This window comes from Panicum virgatum, chromosome 8K (assembly GCF_016808335.1).
Source record: "Panicum virgatum strain AP13 chromosome 8K, P.virgatum_v5, whole genome shotgun sequence".
Classification (NCBI taxonomy): Eukaryota; Viridiplantae; Streptophyta; class Magnoliopsida; order Poales; family Poaceae; genus Panicum; species Panicum virgatum.
The window spans coordinates 17,522,917-17,545,359 of NC_053143.1; the positions used below are offsets into that span (position 1 = coordinate 17,522,917).

The 22,443-nt window shown below is 45.9% G+C and overlaps 2 protein-coding genes across 4 annotated transcripts; one reads left to right on the forward strand and one right to left on the reverse strand.

The window, feature by feature from the left end:
- Window positions 1–434: 434 nt before the first annotated feature.
- Window positions 435–3,564, reverse strand: LOC120644088 (4-coumarate--CoA ligase-like 7). Its single transcript, XM_039920640.1, has 6 exons — window positions 2,318–3,564; window positions 1,904–2,093; window positions 1,219–1,364; window positions 1,031–1,098; window positions 838–940; window positions 435–761 (listed from the first exon to the last, which is right to left on the reverse strand). The coding sequence occupies exons 1-6, from the start codon at window positions 3,323–3,325 to the stop codon at window positions 636–638; spliced, it is 1,641 nt and encodes a 546-aa protein (XP_039776574.1). The 5' UTR covers window positions 3,326–3,564; the 3' UTR covers window positions 435–635.
- A 12,689-nt stretch (window positions 3,565–16,253) lies between these two features.
- LOC120644089 (DNA-directed RNA polymerases I and III subunit RPAC2-like) lies at window positions 16,254–22,288 on the forward strand. Of its 3 annotated transcripts, none has more exons than XM_039920641.1 (3): window positions 16,254–16,397; window positions 21,288–21,364; window positions 21,845–22,288. In XM_039920641.1, the coding sequence occupies exons 1-3, from the start codon at window positions 16,297–16,299 to the stop codon at window positions 21,985–21,987; spliced, it is 321 nt and encodes a 106-aa protein (XP_039776575.1). In that variant the 5' UTR covers window positions 16,254–16,296; the 3' UTR covers window positions 21,988–22,288. The 3 variants fall into 3 exon arrangements, 2 of the variants coding, with proteins under 2 accessions (XP_039776575.1, XP_039776576.1); XR_005663391.1 differs by lacking the exon at window positions 16,254–16,397 and adding an exon at window positions 19,101–19,479 and having other exon boundaries at window positions 20,488–21,364; XM_039920642.1 differs by lacking the exon at window positions 16,254–16,397 and adding an exon at window positions 19,101–19,479.
- Window positions 22,289–22,443: the final 155 nt, after the last annotated feature.

Here is a 22,443-nt window from a genome sequence, read left to right on the forward strand (position 1 = left end):
GATAAGTGTGGTATTTTAAAACCTTGTGGCTGCAGTAACACTACATATAATCACAATTTGTTAGGCATTTGTTTGGTTCATGCCTCTTCAGTGATCAACTATCATCTTTATGTCCAATTTACTCCAACAAACTCTCCAAATGATTACTAATGCAATGTCCATGTCCTTACTATAAAGTGTCACTTTTAAAATGTAGAAATTAAATTGAAAGCAACAAAAAATTAGAGGTAAAAAATAGCCATTGATGATCTTAGAAAACTTTCCACTTAACGTGACACTAGAGCACTCACGGATGTAGGAATCCAAAATAAGTCCTTATATTTTATGGAAAATGGATCGGTTCAGTCCTCAAGAACTTTACACACTTAATGCACATTCTTAATAATTAGATCAGAGTGCTGACAGTGATCAGCACTTTGAGGTGAAACTGTGACTTTGCAAAAGAAATTCTTCCCTTCAAGATTTCAAGCTGCATACATCAACATAAAGAAAATAACAGGATGATCTTTTGATCTTTCGCATAGCTTGCAAACAATGGTATCTCTATGATGCCATTCTCCAATAATTGTTCATGTCCTATCTTTCCATTTATCAAACACCAGCGACTTAGGTCATACACAAACAGACATATACTACTATAACTTCGACTGAATATGCTGCAATGTTAACTTTGCCAAGTCCTTCCTTAAAATCTTACCCGCTGCATTTTTTGGTATTGAATTCACAAAGAAGATATGGTGTATTTGCTTATAGTGCACAACCTGTGCAATGAGTCATAACGATTAGGTCCACTGCTACACATAATTGATTATAGAATTGCTGTATTGAGGCATATACCCGTTTAGCAACAAATTCTTTGATTTGTGCTTCATGCAAAATGCTTCCTGAGCTGCTAACTATGAATGCTACCGGCAACTCCCCAGCCTGATCATCAGGGTATCTGCACGAAGAACAGTCAGCTTGCACTTTTCAGTTTTCACTAGTGTCTTACTAGAGAAGATTTGTCTCATGTTCTGGTGTGTAATCTTACGACACAACTGCAGCTTCATCAATATCTGGGTGTGTCTGAAGCAAACTTTCAAGTTCTGCGGGAGGAACCTGCATAAACAAATGCCATCAGGAGACCGAGAAGCCAAGTTGACATAAGTCCGTAACAGATGGACTGTTAGGACATGAGATTGTTGTAGAATAATCCAAAGCGTAGTGGTTAGTGGTTACCTGGTAGCCTTTGTACTTAATTAACTCTTTAAGCCGATCAACAACAAAAACGATTCCATATTTGTCAATATAACAAAGATCTCCTGTCCTCAACCAACCCTCACTATCCATGATCTTAGATGTTGAATCCTCATCACCAGCATAACCTATGCTAGTGCTCAAAAGATACAAAGTGCTATCAAAGTTTTATATCCAATATAAGGGATAGCAAAAGGACCTATCAAGATCAGGCACCTTATTATGCACAGGCACAATTATGAAAATCGATGTAGAATCATATAGTTTAAATTGGCAGACAGCACCCACCAAGACACCACATAAAAAATGCTAACACAAAATTTCTTATGAAATTCACATATTCTTTTGCATATATCCTATTATGTAAATAACCGCAATGGTTGGTAACATCTTTGGTGGCTTAAAGAACATTCATGAACAAAAAGACTGTTTAAAACACAGATTGTTGATATGATTGTCAACTTTAGGCAAAACATTGAAAACTTTCTACTAGTCCAGACATATGTGAGTTTCAGAAAACTGGCACATGTGCAAACGTATCTGAATTCGCTGTGTATCCATTCAAACTATAGCTATCAGAACAAGGTCCTGTTAAAGCATGTTCTTGTTGATATGAGCAAAATGTAATGTAGCATATTTTTCCCCTAAATGACATCTATGGACCTACCTTTCATCACAAAAGGTCCTCGGACCCAAAGCTCCCCTGGCACACCAGGAGGCAGGGCAACCCCTGTTTCAGGATGAACAATCTTTGCTTGAGCACCCCATGAAAGACGACCCACTGACCCAATTTGTGCACTTTCTGCCTCTCCAACAGCACGGCAAAAACCAGATGTAGTCTCTGTAAGACCATACCCCTTTCACAGTAGGAAGAAACAATTAGTATCCATAATTCATAGGTAAATCTACTTGGCCTGTTGACCATTGGCATAGTTGTATATGGTTATCAGTAACATTTAAGTCCAAGTGATCGTATTTTATGGTCAAGACAATTGTAAGGAACCTGAACAATTGTATCAAGTATCGACAATACCTACTAAGTAAAACTGAAAGACATGAACTTTGCAGCAGCAAAATCAACCTGCAAAAGGCACACGCCAGGAAATTTGTGCAAGAAGCGCCGAAAGAGCTCAGTCGCGAGGGGGGCGCCGCCGCAGTTCACTGCCTGCAGCTTGGCCGCGCGAGCAATCAAAGCCTCGTCCTCCTCCGCGGCCCGCACAATCGCCAGCACCGCCGGTGGCGCCAGCGCGAGCCGCGTCGCCCCAAATCTCCCTACCGCAGCCAGCACCTCCCTGCCGTCGAATCTCCTCGCCGTGTGCAGCACTAGTGTACTCGCCGAAGGCGCCACCCTGAGGCAGAACGTGAAACCGTATACGTGGAAGAGAGGCACGGCGAGCATCAGCACCTCTGCAGTCGCCGCCGCCCGTGTGGCATCAGAGGCCATGAGGTTGCGGTGCGTCAGCACGACCGCCTTGGCGCGCCCGGTGGTGCCGGACGAATACAGTATCGCCGCCGGGTCCGATTGGTGGGTCACCACATCTGTCCCGGCGGCCGCGCCGTCCTCGTCACGGGCTTCGTGGAAGAAGGAAAGAAATCTTGCCGAGTCGAGGAGCACGGTGTTGAGGTCGGGAGGGAGCTTGCCTGCGGTGGCCTTGACGGCGAAGGCGACGGAGGGGCCGGAGAGCGCGATGAGGCCGGAGATCTCGCCGGCGGTGAGGGCCGGATTGGCTGGGGACACGACGGCGCCGACGGCCATGAGCGCGTAGTAGAGCACGGGGACGTGGACGCCGGGCGGCGCGAGGACAAAGGCGACGTCGCCGCGAGAGACGCCCAGGCGGGCACGGAGCGCGGCGGCGAGCGCGCGGACCCGGGAGAGGAAGGCGGGGAAGGGGACGGCCTCGCCAGTTGCGGCGTCGACGAGGGCCGGGCGGGAGGGGAGCGCGGCGGGTAGCAGGGAGAACATGAAGGCCGGAAAGGAGAGCGGGAGGTCGGCCGGCGGCAGCGGAAGCGGCGGGCGGATGCTGTGGAAGGTCCTAGTGGCGGCGCAGTAACCGCTGCGGGGGTCAACTTCGGCCGCAGACAGCGGCATGGCTGATTCGCCGATTGGTGCGACGGCGAGTTGGGAACATACTTATGGTCTATGGAGAGCGGAGCAGGGTGCCAGCTGCGCCGCCATGGCGAGGTTGGGCTACTGAGGTTGCTGGCTAGTCAGCTCGCTAGCATACTGGACCAGACAGCAATACAATCGAGCATTGTCCACATGTTTAGTTGCCAAATTACAGACAGTGACGGCGAGGAGAGGACGACGACAACAACGCCGGTCAAGATGTCTCTAAATTCAGTCCAATCCTTTTATTTTTATTTTTATTTTTATCTTTATCTTTATTTTTTATCTTTTATTTTTATGTTTACCTATTTCTAAAACGTGTACCATGGATTGTGTTTTGGTGGTACATTAACTTTTGATATGTCCATTGTTAATAACAGGTGGGGCTACGGCAGCCTGTGGACATCCTCGTTTCTCCGTCCAGTCATGCACAGTTTGGCTCCGAGGCAGCGGCGAGCATCTCGAGCAGTCCAATATTTTTTTTAAATAACTGGTATTAGGAGATATTCCAATAACAATTTTAGAATTATTGAAAAAGATATTTTTACAGTCTCCTAATAATCTCATTCCAATCCAACTACCTTATTGCGAGAGTCACAACTTCTTCTTTATTTAGGGAGAGTTGAGATGAATTATTAGGTTGTCCCAATAATTATTGGGAAAGAAGAAAGGTTATTAAGGGAGACTGCCAGAACACTATTTTTCTTATCAACTCTTCTAATATGGTAGTTGGATTGGGAATTGGGAGACTACTGGAGATGCTCTAAAGCCGGACTAGGGGCTCCTCCCCAAGATCAATGTATACACCTCTAAACCTCTCCTTTTTGGAATAAAGAGCGAAGAAGAAGGGGTAGAAAGAAGAAGAGAAAGAAGATCAAACCCTTCTTCATATGTTGCTGGATTCGCTACTGCTCCGACGCTCCGTCCTCCGTGGCCAGCACAGAACGGTTCCGGCCCCTCCAACCTCTAGTTCTCCGTTGATCATTATTGGAGCATGGGACGAACTGCTTGGTTTGGCCCTGGTATAATTTAATTCATGCGAACAAGCGGCGTATTGGCTACTAAGGCTGGTTCCAACAGTGGGTCTGCAGCCCCAGCCCGCAGCCACAGCCACATCAGCGCCACGTCAGCTCTCGCCAGCCCACTCGACCCCAGCGCTCCATCAGTGAGCCTGCAGCCTCAGCCCACAGCCACGTCAGCGCCACGTCAGCTTTTCCATTCCAGACTTAACCATTTCAGAACGCGTTCTTTTATAATTTAAATGGACACAATAACCTCATTTTATTAAATTTAAAAATTCGGAAATTACATAAAAATTCGAAATAAAAATTGGGGACGAAATTTGTGATTTTTTGGAATTTTTTTCGAATTTTTTGGAGTTCAAACGGTCAAAAACGGCTAATTGCAACGGCTAGCTGACGTGGCAGCCGTTGGCCAATCACAGAGCGCCATGTGGCAGCCGACCGGACGCCGGGTCGGTACCGACCGGCCGGGTCGGTACCGACCGGCCGGGTCGGTACCGACTGGCCGGTACCGACCGCGCGCGGCTCCAACGCCGGTCGGTAGCGCTACCGCCCCGCGCTCTCGGTTTCCGCGCTTACCGACCGGCGCGGGTCGGTAGCCGGGTCGGTACCGACCGGCGGGGGTCGGTAGCCGGGTCGGTACCGACCGGCGGGGGTCGGTACCGACCCGTTGGAACCAGCCTAATAAGTAGATTCCATCCGTCTTTCTGCAGGTATATATGCAAGCTAGATGAATGGATTAAGGTCACAAGAAGTTGGGAACATTGATCGATCGGCATGCTTGTTCAATATAGTTTGCCAACTTAAGCTTGATGATAAAATTTTACGAAAATGAAGAGTGCAAATGTGTCGACTAATGTTCTGTGCACCTTACTTTTGTGATGATTATGATATCCATGTTAACGTTGGCAATAATGTGATGACATGGCCTATGATAATTAAGTCAGTGCCAAATTGAAATGGAACCTCGTGACCTATTTCCTCTAGCCTTATTTTCTTTATTATAGTAATACACTACTATTTTGATGATTATTTCTTAAAATTATAATTAACCCGTCTACACATAAATTTGATGTCCATTTTGGTAATAACCGATGTAGGTCATAGGTCGAGTTATCATATAAGTTTTTTCAACTATGAAAGGATTTTTTTCTCCCGTTGCAACGCATGGGTATAATTAATAGTCTTTTCTAAATAGTATATTGATTCGATTTAGTTGTAGTCAATAAGAAGAATAAAGAAAATTACTGCATTTTATAACTGATTTGTTTTTTTCTATTTTTTCTTATTATCTTATTTAGACCTCTTTATATCTAGTTTATATAATTAACATGTAATATCTACTCGCGTGAACTCACTACATGAAACACGGACATTGGTAACGGGCAAATACGGGCATTGGTAACGGGCATAGCCATCGTTACCATTTATGGGTTACAAATGACCTAACATTGGTAACGGGTAAAAGCCCATTACCAATTACATAAAGTAGTAACGGGTGTTCTAGAACGTCCGTTACCAATCACCCCTTGCGCCTGCTCCCGCTGGGCCCACAATCAGTATTGGTAACAGGCTTCACGAGACGTCCGTTACCTTTAACAATTCATCATTAACAGGCGTACGTAATAGCCCGTTATTGATAATCGCTACCAATGACCCCGTGCGGCTAGTCCCTTTAGGCCCACTGTCAGTATTGGTAACGGGCTTCATGAGACGTCTGTAACCTTTAACAATTCATCAGTAATGGGCGCCCGTAATTGCCCTAATTGCCTGTTACCGATAACCAATACCAATGAACCCGTACGGCTGGTCCCTCTGGGCCCACTATCAGAATTGGTAACAGGCTTCATGAGACGCCAGTTACCGTTAACATGGCATTGGTAACGGTCGTACTTTTGTGGCCGTTACCAATGAGTTATCGAAGGTAAGGGTTTTCATTTAATGCTCGTTACCAATGTGTAATCAAAGGTAACAGTCGACACTTGTAGCCCGTTACCATTGATGTTTGTAAGGTGATGGGCAGCACTTGAAGCCCATTACCACTTATGTTTGTAAGGTGATGGTTGTCACTTGATGTCTGTTACCATTGATGTTAGTAAGGTAACGGTCTACCTGCGAAAGGTAACGGGCTGTACATGATACCCGTTACCAATAGTTGTGTAAACCCAATTGGGTTGCCCCATTTCCTGGCTGCATCCTGGAACCAGCCAGGATTTGGCAGCCACCTTAAACCTGCAAGTAATATATTGTATATACTTCACAGAAGCAATACCTTCAGGTTTACAAAGCAGGAACTTAACATAAATCTGCTATCACATATCATCTCATGTTTACAGTAAGCCTCTACCTCAATTTTACATTGCCTCACATATCATCTCATGTTCACAAAAATCTATCCAGTAACCTAATATAAATAAACACATGTACATGTACATGTACATGTACATCAAGTTCAAATTGGTAACCACATGTCATAATCACAAGTTCTCACAGTTTCTAAACTAGAGTGTAGCAGAACCTGTTGTCCGGTGGGATGACATCGATGACGACGAATTCACATCTCCTGGATCATCGCATATGAGTCTTTGGAAATTGAGGCGGGTGGAGCTTTATAATCATGCAGAACACCATGCTTAATAAAAAAAGTATATCAGAACATAGTATATAAATAAAATAAGTGAAAGATACATAAACGCCCTGTGAAGAGTACACACAATAGGTTTTTTGTGGGGAAAGCTATATTACACTCGAGCATTTCTACTCCTCCCCACACTCAAATTTCGCTGCCTATTAAATCGCGCGTCAAGGTTGGAGGGGTGGGAGGTGGGCGGCGGCGGCCGGCGGCGAAGTCGCCGCCGGCCGCAGGCAGAGGTCGAGGCGGCGACCTTTAGGGTTTGGGTTTCTGGGGGTCGGAGGAGGCTCCAATGGCCGGCGGATCTAGAGGAGGTCGGGGGCGGCGGTATGAAAGGCCCTAGTTTGGTTTTGGTAATTGAGTGACAACTTAGGTGGACTAATAAGTGTTTATGTTGAGATACACAGGAGATTAGTCCACACAAAGACACTAGTATGAGCGACATATGCCATGGAGGAGAAATGGCTAAGGGTTGATGCTATGCTCATATAGTGTGATCGAGGAGCTCATTGCATATGAGACATGACATGGAGTTATGTGACCAAAGTGGAGAAGATCAAGACAAGGCTTGGCTTGATGGACCGGTTGCAATGGAGAAGGGCAAGTCAAGGCTTTGAACCGAGGGACCGCGAGGCGGTGAAGCTTGGGCAAGATTTGGCGCCGATGGACCGAGGCAACGGTGAAGAGCGAGCAAGATCAAGATCGATGGACCAAAGAGGTCATGTGATGGTATGGAGTGGATCATATCATTTAAGAAAGATCAAGCCAAGTGTTGACTCATGATGATGATCAAAAGGCTTGATGGAGTTTGGTGCTTGTGTGGCATCAACATTTGGGAAGATGAAATGGAAAGCGCAAGGCAAAGGTATGACTTGTAGGGCATTTCATTTCACCGGTCAAAGGTTGTGTAGAGAAGTGCATGACCGGATTTAGGATAGATGGCCGTACTATCAAGAGGGGCAAACTTGTTTGCATATCGGTCATCTAGTGCCACTTGAGCGTTCTAACATTGCGATGTTGCTAGGATCGAGTGGCGTGGTGAGATCAAGTGAAAATCCTTTGAAAATGATTGTGAAATGCTAACACACATGCACATGGTGTTGTTCACGTAGTGGTGTTGGCACATTTGCAAAGGAAAAAGAGTTGGAGTTGATGTTGATCAACATTTGGAAGCAAGAAAGGTTTTTCGGTTTTCTCCGGAAATTAGGTGGTCTCTTGGAGTGGAATACTGCTTTGATCCATTGTGTTTTGGATCAAGTATTTAGTTGGGTTGTGTAGCCCTCTGAATTAGCTTTCCATAGAGTCCAAGTTCACCTAATTTGGACATCGGAGCTAAGAGGTATGGCCGTTTTACCGAGGTACTTTCTGCTGGAAATAGACCTGCGGACGGTCCGCCCTAGACCTGCGGACGGTCCGCCCTTGAGGGGCGGACGGTCCGCCGTTATCTCGTTTGAGCTCGAACAGAACCGTTTTTGGCTCTGTTGGTGGTCCAAAATGAACTGCGGACTGTCCGGTCCATGGGGGCGGACGGTCCGCCTTTAAAAGCTGAAACGGGCGCAGAAACTTGGTTGTTCTGTCTTGGGTGTCCAAAATGAACTGCGGACCGTCCGGTCCTTGGGGGCGGACGGTCCGCCTCCTACTGAAAATTCTGGGACAGAAATACTGCGGTTTCTGTGTGTGCTCACTTTTTGAACTGCGGACAGTCCGCCCCTGGGGAGCGGACAGTCCGCCGGTAACTTCCAGATTTAGTCAGAGACGTTTGCAAATCGGTTGGTTCGAAGTTTTGAACCGCGGACAGTCCGCCCCAGGGGAGCAGACAGTCCGCCCGGGGCTCTAACGGTCGACTCTGACACATAATTATTGCAGTTCTAGCCGTTGGTTTTAAATGGCGGACGGTCCGGTTTTTGTGAGGCGGACAGTCCGCGAAAACTCAGTTTTCACGGGATTTGAGTGTAACGGCTAGTTTGGGGCCTCCCTCTATAAATAGAGGGTGTGGCCGGCCATTTGAGATGGCTTAGCACCTTGGGGACTTGGTGTCCATGTGTGAGAGTGCTTGAGAGCCCTCTACTCACTCTAACTTGATAGTAATCATCCGATCGAGTGAGAGAGCGATTCTAGTGCGATTGCTTTGAGAGATTGCATCGAGTGGCACTAGGTGATCGTGTTGCAAGCCGGTGTGCTTGTTACTCTTGGAGGTTGCCACCTCCTAGACGGCTTGGTGGCAAGAGGCTCCGTTGAAGCCCGCAAGAAGATTGTGCGGTGCTCCGGAGAAGAGATTGTGAGGGGTATTGTGCTCACCCCGCGGGAGCCGCGAAGAGCAACTCTAGTTGAGCGAGACGTGAAGAGCAACAAGTGGTTCGGCCGGATCATGTGCTAGAGCTCGGTGTGAGCACTCCACGTGGGAGAGTGTGACTTGAGAGTCACCACTAGCAAGAGGATCGGCGGCAACCTTGGAGCTTGTCTCAACGGGGATTAGCTTGGTGGCAACCAAGTGAACCTCGGGATAAAAATCACCGTGTCAACTTTGTCTACTCTTCTCGGTGGTTTGCATTCTCCAAATCACAAGCATTGTATTTACATTCATATATATCTTGTGCTTGTGTAGTTGCTCTCTAGTGATTAGTTAGCTTGTGTAGCTTGCTAATCATCTTCTTGCTTGTGTAGCTAGAAGTAGAGATCCTAGTGTAACTAGTTAACTTGTGTAGCTTAATTAGTTGCTCTTGCTTAGATTGTGTAGCTAAGCAAGTTGAGCTCTTGGATTTGGATTGTGTATCCTTGTCCTTGAGCATCTAGTGAGCTTAGGTTTGGCTTTGTGCTTTTGCTCATTAGAATTGTGTAGGAGCTCCCCGGTTTGTGAAGTACTAGTGCTTATGCTTGTATGACTTGGCATTAGAATTGTTAGGAGAACTCTTACTAGCTTGGCACTCCATTTGCTTTGTGTAGGATCTTTTTTGAGGTGCCTTAGAGTTCTAGTTAGAGGGGTGAAGTCTTGGCTAAGCGAATATTTTCAATTCCGCATAAGTTTCGGTTAGCCGGCGCAATTAGTTTTAGAAAGGACTATTCACCCCCCTCTAGTCCGCCATCTCGACCCTACACGGTAGGACAGGCGGAGGTGGTGGTTCGGCTGGCGGTGGAGGGCGAGGCGGCGCGAGAGCGCCGCCGGCCGGGTGGTGGAGGAGGCCGGTTGGGCCAGGCCGGGGCGGGGGCGATGACGGCCATGTGGCGGCAGCGGCGGCAGCGACGGCGGGAGGGGCAGGCGGAGGAGCCGCGGGCGCGGGAGGGATTTTCTGCAGATTTTGCAACACATAGACAAATCTGTGGAAATTACAGACTCTTCAGGGGGGCTAATCTGCAAAAAAGCTCAGAACAGCACAACCATGGTGGCACGAGAGAGCGCGGGGAGTGGAGGAAACGAAAAGGAGAAGAAGGGGGTTCCATTTTGGTGCTTACCCATGGCGGCCGGAATCTTGCCGGGAAGAAGGTGGCGGCTGCTCTGTCCATGGAGATCGATAAGAGACAGCAGCATTCAGAGGCGGCGGCGTAGGGCTTCACGGGATGATGCAGGAGGGGGGTCGGGGCGACCTGCTGCAGGGGCGAGGAGCGGAAAGAGGTGACGCTGGGCAGGAGCGGTGTGCAGCGGCGTAGGGGCGATGGCAGCCTCTGCTCGGCTACTGGTGGTGGTGCTCGGAAGCGAGGCACGGTGGCAGGGGGCCTGCGCACAGGGCACGCAGGGGCGGCGGCTGATTCTGTTCCCAGCAGTGGCGCTCCAGGCTGACGGCTCGGCGGCGAGCATGGTCGTGGAGGTGCAAGGGGCGTGGTCGGGAAAGGAGGGGCAGGGCTCGGGCGTGGCTCTTTATAGGGCGAGGGAGGAAGGTGAGGGGCCGGCACAGGGGGAAAGAAGGAGGGGCAGAGCTCGAGTGCGTCATTGATGGCACTTCGAGGGAGGGCCTTGATAGGGAGAAGAAACGGAAGAGAGGGAATGAGGGGAGTAACGGCCGGCTCGTCAAAGGTATTCAACAGGGGACCTTAATGAGGGGAAATAGAAGGGAGGAGGCGAATAGGTTGCGGCTACTCCGCTAAGCATTGAAGAAGGGCAACATAAATTTTTTTTTTGGGGGGGGAGGTGAGCGAGCGCGAGGGAGGGGAATGGCCGGCGTGCGGCGCTGCGGTGGGGAGATGGGCGGCCGGAGGTAGGGGACGGGCCTGACGTGTGGGAACCGGTGTCAGAGAGAGAGAGAGAGAGGGGGGGAGGGAGGTGGGCAAGCTAGGGCGACATGCTGGGCCGGGAAACGGGCTGTGCAGGAGGGAAAAGAAAGAGAGGAGAGGGGAAAGAGGAAGGCAAGCGTGAGAAAGGAAAGAGAGTGTGTGTGAGAGAGAGGAGGAAGGGAACTGGACCGGACTGGAAGGGAGAGAAAGACAGATCGGGCTGGGTCAAGGAGAAAGAAAAAGGGTTTTGAAAACAAAAGTTTTGCTATTTTGTTTGCAAACTCAGACAGAAACAACCAAAAACCAATGCAACGGTATGAATGCAAGACAAACAGAACAACATCTTTTAATTTAAAAAGAACAGCCAATTATTTTCCTATACTAAATTTCTTGTAAAGAAAATAAAATTTTAAAATTATGAGAAAATTGTTGCTTTACTTTTTTTTCTAATCACATCCTGAAATCCAACAATTTCAGGGTGTGACAATAGGTAAAATAACTGTGGAGTTAGGATAGTGATACAAATATGCGATTAAAGTGTATAGTTTTTCTTGGGGCGGATCTGGCGGTGGGTCTCCCACAAACAATGGAGCCCCCCTTGAGCCCTCTCTCCATTTTTGAGGAGAAAGAAGTAGGACCATTTTTTAGGAGAAAGAAGTGGGAAGAAGGGGAGAAAGAAGAAAGAAATGGGGAGGAACAAAAAATCAGCCCTCCTTGATCTATTTTTAAATCCGCCACTGTTTGTTATTGAGTATAGTTGTATAGTTGACAGTCATTCGAGGAGCGTAGGCGCTGCACCTCAGGCCAGTAGCACAAAATGGCGAGATCGTTACCTGACTAGTCGACGGCGAGCTGTAGGGCGCTCGAGCGCCGGCCAGGTCGTGGCGGCGTCCAGGCGCACCGCAGTTGCTGGGCGCTTGCGCGCTCCAGGTCGCGGCGGCGTCTAGACGCACCGCAGAACCCTCCCGTCCAGGCAGCAAGGGAGGCTGGCGTGCAGCAGCTTCCAGGCCCTGGTGCCGCAAATCTAATTTGACAAGCGCTCGCCAGAAGCGCTGCTGGCGCGCGATTCATCTGGCGTACTCCGCTCTAACGGGCGGGCCCACAACCACGTGCGGGTGCCGGTCTGCTGGGCAGCCCCAAAATTGCGGCGCCACGGGCTTTTTTCCTTACTTTTTCATTTTGTTTTTTCATTCAATAATTTTTGTGTTATATCATTTTGTATGTGTGTACATTATGGACAAGTTATACATAAAATTCTCCAAACAACATTCATAAAAGATAAAAGTTATAACCTATAAGTTGTTCATACCATCAAAGTGATTGCACAAAATTATCGAATAAAGAAATTATCAGAAAGAGAAGTATAAGTTGTGTGTATAAGTTACAACTTTTTCAAATATAAAAAGTTTATGCGTATAAATTGACTAGAAGAAACTAAGTTATGCGTGCAAACTATGTGCATCGCAGGAGTGGCGCTTCAAATTTATACTCTTATAACTTGTCTCACAAAAGTTATATATAAAAGTTGTATGCATAAGTTATGTGATCGTGAAGTTTGTGCTATGTAATTGCTATTTTAAGTGGTCCGAATTTTTTCAAAATAAAAATTATGTACATTAGTTATGTGATCATGGAAGAAATGGTGGCAAAGGAGGTCTGAAACAGCGTGCAAAGGAAACTGCGGGGGAGAAAGATTGGAGTCGGAAGCCAAAAAAGGAAACGGACGTGTCAGACGCGGAAACCAAAAAAGGAAAGGAAGGACTGTCCGAAATCGTTTGCTGCTACCAGTCCTAGCGCGCGCGCGCCAGGCGTCCCGTCGGACGGACAAAAAGAAAAGATCGCTAGGTTTGAATTGAATACGGAGAGTCGAGATAGAGAGTATCTTGGTTTTCCATGAGTCTGGGAAGCTTTCTATATTTTTAGAGTTCTAAAACTCTAAATTTGGTTAAGATTATTTAATCTACTAGCATAGCCGCACGTACGACATGCACGTAATTTAAAAAATCTTATTAGCTTTTAATTCGAAAATGTATTACATTATATATTAATTAGATTAATACTTAAATTAAATCCAAAAACATATCACTACTATCTCGCTCTGTACGAAAATCCAAAAACATATCACTACTATCTCGCTCTGTACGAATCTATTGCAATAGAAACAGAGCTAAAATAATTGAGCAGTTGAAGTTTAAAGATATCAAAATAGGGGTTTAAATCATCAAAATGGGACGATCTGCTCATGATGGTTCCTAGAATTTACAATAATTTACATGTAACAGTCAGGCAACAATTGGATCACCAAGGAAGATGAAGAAGTAAGAAAAAAAAATGAAGATACACGTTTATGGAGCAGCTACCCAGCTGCTTAGCTTATCCTCTCGTCACTTACCTCTAGCAGCAACGCCATGGTCTTCAGTAAGGGAGTCGCGGAGAGGGGCTGCTAGACAAGAAGATGTTGTCGGGGTCTCCGAGAAGCAGCACGCCGTAGAAACAGATCAGATCGGCGCCACAGGCTTGCAAAGTGGCGCAGAGGGTCCACACCGGCGGTGAGGGCATAGCCCGCCAGCGGAGAGGAGGGGCAGCCGGGCAGGGGATGTGGCTTCGTTGCCTCCTCCGACCTGGAAATACGAGCTCGTCCCCCCAACGCGACCTTGCGGCGTGCTAATGTCGGAGTTGGACAGCGAGGCCAGTCCCGGTAGCCGCCGCAGCTGGAGCGCGTTGTGGCAGGGCCGACGATCTTGATCTCAATCCAGGGCTGGAGGGGACGGGCCGCGAGGTGAGTCAGATGGAGAGCACGAAGGGTTGATGGCCGTGATCTTGATCCAGCATTCCAGCGGAGATTGAGTAGATCACGACAGGCGCCGCGATCCTTGGCGGGACTGGAGCGAGTAGAGTACGCAAGCGGAGATCTCGGTGGGTACGGCGGGCGGGTAGAGGGACGATGCGAGTACGCACGGCGGGTAAGAAAATAATCTGGTGAGAGAAAAAAATTCCTTTTCGACAGAAACACTCTCTAACTCGTGATTTGTATGAGTCTCCACCCTCTCCCACTTCCTCTACACCTGACAGGCAGGTCCGACGTGATGGGTACGGTGAGCTCAATTTAAATGAAAAAATTTTCAATTGTTTTCGATCTTTATAATATAGATTAGAGTTGCTCTAACAAAGTATATGTTTTTCATTCATTACAATTTGACTATCAAGGGTAAGAGAAATCCCCAACAAACGTGTGAAAGAGAGCGGAGAAACCAGAGAGCGATTATACTTAGGAATATGGACCCCGGTTGCTAGATTCTCTCCAAGTCTCAACGTAACCTTGATTATATTATGGTACCAAAGATCTTTCGCCACTTGTTGTTTTTCTCCATCTCCAAAACCATATCGGCTCTCGTGTACCCTGAATTGAGTTCGATCCAGTAAAGAGGGAATAGGTATTCACAACAGTTCCCTTCACCACGACCCCCCCCCCCCCCCCCCCCCCCGCGGGTTCTATAGCACTACTTAGCCGGCAAGTGTGGCATTTCTTCATCTACGTGTCTTTTCGATAATCCAACTAGCTGCAGATTTTTTAGTCCCCAAATAAGTAGTTAGAGACATAATATATCTATCATACCAAGATTGCATACTCTCTTCCATCCAAATTATAGGTCATTTTGACGAATTCATATGCAAACTTTTACCATGAATCTATACATAATATTTATCTGGATGCATAGAAAAATCTATGTATCTAAATTTACCAAAACGACCTACAATTTGGAACGGACAGAGTACTAATTATGCATTTTATTTAACGTAGGAAAAAGAAAAAAAGGAAACACATGAGCTAACTAAATGGGCCAAGTACTCTGCTGGTGGCCCGTACGTGTGGCCTGCCACTACTACAGCCACCCCTATCACCGCCGGCTCTAAAAGTGCATCACCAACGGTTTTGGGTACCGTTGGATTTAAGTCGATGGTGATAGCGGGGCCATCACCGCCGGTTCCAGAACCGGCGGTGATGGAGGGGGGCCATCACCACCGGTTCAGTTATATCAGTACAATCTGTAATGCCCGTGGAGAACCGATGTCCTCCTTCCACCAGTTGCAACAATAACCAACAGAGGCAAGGGTGACATTTCTAGTAGGGGAATCAGAAACGCGAGGACCATATCTGCAGTCACCACTCTGGCCTGAGAAGAAGAAATTACCTGGGAGGGGATCGGTGCCTCAACGAAGGTACGACCGTAGGAGTGGCGGGGAGGGGACGCGCAGCGGCTCGGCGGGTGCCTAGGCGAGGACCTGCGTGGCTCAGCGGGGACGTCACCCGGATGGGGAAGCCGCGCCGGCCGCCGCAGCCACAGGCGCCGCCGCGGCCATGCCCGCCGGCAGTCACGCGCCGCGCGCCACCGCGCATCCGCAGCCCGCACTGGCGAGGAGGAGGAGGGGAGGGAGGCCGGAGATGGGGATGGGAGGGAGGAGAGGGGAGAAGGCTGGGGGAGAGGAGCTCGGAGGGGGAGACCGGGAGAGCAGCTCGAAGGGAGCAATGGGGAGAGGATAAGGTCCAGCGGGGGAGGAGGAAAAAAACTCTAAGGACCGGAGAGAGAGAGAGAGGGGGTGGCGAGAATGAAAAAAAATAGGTAGTGAAGGTATCACCACGGTGATGGTGCGCATCACTGTCGGTTTGTATCATGACCCGACGGTGCTGTTTTCATTGGGCATCACCGCCAGTTTGGTTTGAACCGGTGGTGATAAAGAGTTTGCGATGATGGTTTCTGTAGTAGTGTGTGTTCCCCCGGTGGGCTGCTCGCGATGGGCCGTGCTGCTTAGTAGTCCGTGTCCGAAGCTCCGAATCCAAGCCACGGAGCCGCGCCGCCGCCACCTCCCACGCAAGAAATTTCTTCGCCTTCCTCCACAGTATCAAATCCTCCCTAAAATCTCAAACAACCAATCCTTAGCTACCACTGGTGAGTTCCTGCGTCCTGATTGATTCCTTGTTTGGGTTCGATTCCTCGCATCGTTTCTATTTCTAATTTCCTGACAATGTTTAAGCTTCTTGCCTGTGTTTTCTTGGGGAGCAGCTCGCCGGACCTGAGGGAGGCGGCGCGGCGATGGAGCATGGGTCGGTGACGGACTCGACCGCGTCGACCTTCTCCATCATGGAGGAGGACCACACCCTCGCCAACTCCGCCAGATTCGTCCTCAACCAGGAGTAAGTGAAGCACAGCTGTCCTGTTCCCCCTTCATCATTATCCAGTCTCCAAAGAATCCGTACATATCCCGCTTGTGATCTGTGGAACGCTGCGGTTGTGCTGCCATAGTCCGATTGAGGCATCAGAGCGTCTTTGGAAGAGGAAGCAGTTCCGGTAACAGAGGATAGAAGGATGGTCAGTAGGTTGTTTTCAACTTTTCATGGCCTGTTGAAGTTTGTAGTGCTAGGTCTTATAAGATCACTAGCCTAAGAGAAAACAACAAATAGGGCTCGGATTAGGGTTTCATACCATCGATCTTGAGCTCCCATCGCCTCTTATTCCACTGTTCTTCTCCTCTTGCTTCTTCTAGCCACCTTGGGGCACGGGAGAGCCCTTCCCGGTGTTGCAGTGTTCTTGTGGAGTGGGCACTTAGGGCTAGGTTTTGGCGGTGGTTCGCAGCAGCCTACCTTGGGGATCGGCTTTGTGAACTAGTACTTATTCATCAGTTTTGGCCAGAAGAATAAGTACAAGCCACACTTAATATCGTGTGCATAAAACTTCTTTTGTTAAATCATAACCCAAATCAGATTTGGCCAGAAGTGGATTAAGACCAACAAAAGTATTGTGGACAGGTATTTATCAATCAGCATTGACCAGAATGATAAACACAAACCACACTTAGTTTAAGATATAAATTCCTTTCATTATTCCGATTCAAAATCAGCTTTGGCCAGAAGATGAACCGGAATAATAAAATTTTGCAATCACACATTCATCAATCAGCTTTGGCCAGAATGATGAACATATGCTACACTTAATCAGAGTGTTATTTCTTTTGCAGCGAAAACTTTATTGGAAATGACCCATGTGCCTTTCAACATAATTTCTCATAACTGAATCATTAACTAAGGCACTTCTTTGATTTTTCTTAATAAGAGATATCTTAATTTTTTTGTATAAACATAATCATTATTGACATTAGTCATTAATAGTTCAGTCTTTCTTAATTTATGATTATACCCATAATTGCTCTAGAACTGGCAACTTAATAACTCAATCAATCTTAGTGACACATGGCCATAAACAACTTTGGTCAGTATATAGTCATGAGTCACAAAATTAATCATAATCTTCAGGATGAGAATGACATGTGGCTACAAACAACTTTGTTCAGTATGTAGTCACAAGTCATATAATCAGTTACGTTATGCCAATACTCTTTTGAGCAAATTCTCACTTATCAGCGAAAACTTTAGTGTTTTCCTGACATTCTTATCAACATTATTTGTGGCTCAACTAAGAAAATATTCAAAAGCCAGCTATTAAGATTCATGTCCAAAATTGGACTCACTGAGTACGCATGGCTTAAGAATAATATTCTTTATTAATAAATGAATTGAATCATGATAATCCATGATTGTAAACAACTTTGATTAGAATACAATCACGAATCACTATTGAAAATTCTGATCTTGAATCGAAATATCCCATTGGATTGATTCCAAAATGGGATAAAATTACAAAATAGAGCCACTCAGTCATTAAAATTTGTGCATCCAATCTTTATAATAAATGATTCCTTAATGATCTCATCTACAGGATGCACATTTTTCAAATGTAAGCAAAAGTATTAATGACATCAAATAAATATGGCCCATTATTTAATTTCTTAGAGGACTGGCCATTAAAAGATGTTATTATTTGATTTTCCCAAAAATGGGTTTTAAGCTTCATGCTTAACTTATGGGTATATCAATTTTTTGTGAGTAAAACATACTCACATAATTGATAATACTTATGTGTCATAAGATGCTTTATTATTAAACCTCAAATAAAGTGGCACATAAGTATGTGGCAGATAGCTTAATTTCATAATGAAAGTAATCCACCATCATAATTTGGGCCATAAACATTACAAATAAATGCCTCCAATAAACTTAAAATTGAATCTAAAACTTCACTGAAAATAATCCCAATTTAATTGGAGAGTATTTCATAATTTTCAATTGTAACATAAATTGTGCTAAGGTAAAATATAAACATATACTTTAGAAATAAAGTGAAGTACTAAAACATAATGAGAGTGCTTAATCATAATCATAAGAAAGCATACTCAATCATAAATGGAGAAAATTTCCATTTAGTTTGGCCCAAAAAATAAACAATATTATTTAGGCAAAAACTCAATCATTCATAATTACATAATTTTACCATAATTTTACTTAATTTTGGCCTTACTATATAAAAATATCACTTATAACATATAAAACAATAACTTCAAGTAATAGTCATAATGTAAATGTCATAAAATTTAAATAAACATGAGAAAAATTCATTACATAATTAGTTTATTCTTATTATTATTTACTAAGACATAATTAAAGGCCTTTAAAATTTAAACATTAAATAACACTTATAAACATAATGTTTAAAATCCAAAACACATATATAGCCTAAAGTTAGTATTATTCTAGTCAAAACAATTATGTGGCCCATTACTATGCAACCCACATGTCTGAAATCGGCCCAAAATGAATCATTTCGAGCCCAGCCGTTTTCGGCCTGGCCCGTTTAGCCCCCGGCCGCCTCCCACTCCGGCCCATTTGGCCCGCGGGACGGCCGGCAGCCGGGCGCCGTCGGATACAATCCAACGGCTCACGGCGCCCCTGGCCGGATCAAAAAGGCCGGCCGGACGCCCCTCCTTGAAACCCTAAAAACATTTCTCCCCTCCCCTCTCTCTCCTCACCCAGTGGTGGCGACAGGCGAGAAGGTGGCTCCGGCGCCGGCGATGAGGCCCGGGCCGGTGAAGAGGGCAGCGCCGCCGAGCTCCGCTCGCCGGATCTGCGTGCCATAGACACGGGTGCGCAGCTCCGTCGAGCGCTGCTCGGTGGTGCCGTAAGGCCCCGTCCCTCGCGCGCGGTCCACGGGTTCCGCGGCGGCGACGGCGAGCACGGCACGGTGGCAACAGCACGTGCTAGAGGAGGCGCCAAGCCAGCGCGGCGGGCTGCGAGGCCGCTCAGGGACCAAGTCCTCGAGCGTGCGCTCACCTTATGCGTCACCCATGGCGACACGGTGGTCGGTGCCGTCCCCCGTGCTCCTCAGGTAAGCCCACCGCGCCCTTTTCCCCTCAATTTTAGGGTTAGGGTCTTATGGATTTTGGGAATTCCGGTACCTAGGGTTTCGGTTTTGGGGAATTTTGCCTTAGGGTTATGCATGAATACATTATCCCCTTCTTCTTTATGCTTTAGCCGGAAAACCCTAGGCCTTTGGTCATTAATTGCATTATTTTGGGCACGATTTGCTTAAACAGAGGCATATTGGACTTGAACTTAGGGATTATAAACATGAACATGGGCCTTTAATCATGAAATCAAACATTTAGAGGGTCCAATCTCAGGTCTAGATGGCTCTAGTGCCATTGTTAGGTCTTATAGGATCACTAGCCAAAGAGAGAACCACAAACAGGGCTCGGATTAGAGTCTCATACCATCGATCTTGAGCTCCCATCGCCTCTTATTCCTCTGTTCTTCTCCTCTTGCTTCTTCTAGCCACCTTGGTGCACGGGAGAGCCCTTCCTGGTGTTGCAGTGTTCTTGTGGATTGGGCACTTAGGGCTAGGTTTTGGCGGTGGTTCGCAGCAGCCTACCTTGGTGCTCTGCCCTTTTCTTTTATAGGCACAACACTGCACACCAGGGGGACACCCCTGGTTAGTTCTAGGCTTCAATCAAGCCTTTCATTTATTAAGGTCAAAAATAACGGCTTGACTCAACCAGTTTAGCTGGTGATCACCGTTCACACTAACATGTAGCTCGGTTGCATAGCATGGGGAAATTTGACACCAGTCTCAGTGTAAGCCGGGTACAAAATTCCAGTAGCTAACCATGCCTTTTATCCTTCCTGATCAGAGATTGCCTGTCTTTTGGACTTTGATATGACTTCACCTTCACGCTTTCATCCTGACATTAGGCACTAGTATGGTTACCTGATTTGTGACCTGATTTTAGCAACTTAATTGCTGCATTATTTTTACTTCTACTAGTTTGGGAGGCAGAACTTCTGTTGCTGCCAGGATTTTATTTTTATGTCTCTGGTGTTTGGATTCACAAACCAGGTTGGCCTGTCTTCGTGGATCATGAATATGAAACTTCGTTGGGAGGGAGAACACCAGTTGCTGCAGTATTTGACGTTTCCAGTTTTGGGATTCAGAAACTATGTTGACTTGTCTTTTTGCCTTTGTGGGTCATGACTATGAACCTTTGTCATTAGTTAGAAGAATGTAGCTCAGGCAAACAACTGTTACTAGATGATAACAGTTTGTGGTTAAGGGAGTTCTTGGTGCAGCCCCTTGATCCGTATAACAGAGAATGTTCAGAGGATAGTCACCTTAACTGTACTTTGATTTGTTCTATAACAAATTACACACTCTAACTCCCTGAGTTTAGAACTGGACATCTCAAGCATAAAGTCAGGTACACATTAAGCTTTACTTTTGTTTCATGCATTGCCTGAGTCCGAAACAAGACACTCTTAAAGCTATACCTTTTGTTTTCATAGATATGTTATACACTTTAAGCTTTACCCCTTTTTTGTAAGAACTAAGCTTTACCTGTTTGTCTCCATACATACACTAAGTCCCAAGGCAATCTTTATGGGCCAATTGTTCGAATTTCATGTTTACCAAATATATACAAGTAAAATGTTCAAGTCAACTCCAAAGAAGCATACATACAAATTGTTTCCGTCGTCGTCGTGCTTAAACTGTTTTTTTCAATAGAGTTTATTGTTAAGAAGTGTGGCGGAAAGCATTCAGTGAACCTTGCACAAAAATTTGATATGGATACCAGCAATTTTGTACATTTGTAATTCAAGGCTACTAATTCTGCATATCTGACATTCTCTCTGTCTTCACAGCCCAAGGGTAGCATTTTGTGGATATAGCATCCCTCATCCTGCTGACAGGAAAATCAACATTAGAGTTCATACTACAGGTACCAAGAAGTGGAATATTATGCTGACATTCTGGTGTTTCCTTTAATCATTGTCAAATATAATGAAGGCTGAAGCTGTTGTATCGATGTGTTCTTCACTTAATGTTTATTTAGTGAATTTGCCAGAATCATATTCATTGTCCTCCTGCTATTTCTACAATAATGTCTAGTACCTTACATAGATGGTATTGGTGCCCATCACTGAATCATTTGTCATATAGGATATTAAGATGTGTTTGAGGATCTTGTTGAATGTTTCATCCCAGAAACTACAGATCTAATATGTTATTTGTTTCTGGTGTTTTTTCTTTTTGCTGAAACTAGCTGCTAATGTAATATTGATTCTTCACTTTACATTCTGATCAGATGGCACCGTGATTCCGTCTCATTGTCATTAACAGATCGTTCAACAGCTCTATTGCTGCTCTAGTTCCTGAAGCGGGTGCTCACACTCCTGACGCATGTTTGTTCTATTGGCAGGAGATCCAGCAAAGGATGTACTGAAAGATGCTTTGCAGGATCTGATGGTTATGTGCCAGCATGTCAGAGGGACTTTTGACAATGCAGTGGCCAACCACAGAGCAAAGAAACCTGCAGAACAAATGGTCATTGATCAGAAATAGAAACATTGAAGCTTCTGAGCACCCCCTCATGGTGGAGACAAACTCAATATTTGTATGCTTTATGCCAATTTTGTTAAAATCTTAGTATTTGGGTAAGCACTGTTATTACAAACATCTTGGCTTACAAAAGTCACTGCTTTGGAAAGAGTCGGAGCTCATCGTCAGATTGAGGTGTCTGTTGTATTTGCTGTATGCACTGGCTTCCTTTCGTGTAACACAAACTCTTGTAGTTTATCGCAAACTACTTTCACCAGTATTTATTATGACAACTTAAACTATATGCATTATGTAAGTTTCCAAACTGGTACTCGATGCACACATTTCTGTTGCTGAGTCATAAGGATGGGCTTTGCCGTACACAGTTATAATCTTTGAGAGACTAAATTTTACACACTCATTAAAAAAAAATAGTTTTGTGCAACTGACTCAATTATGGCTTTGATAATTGCATCTGCT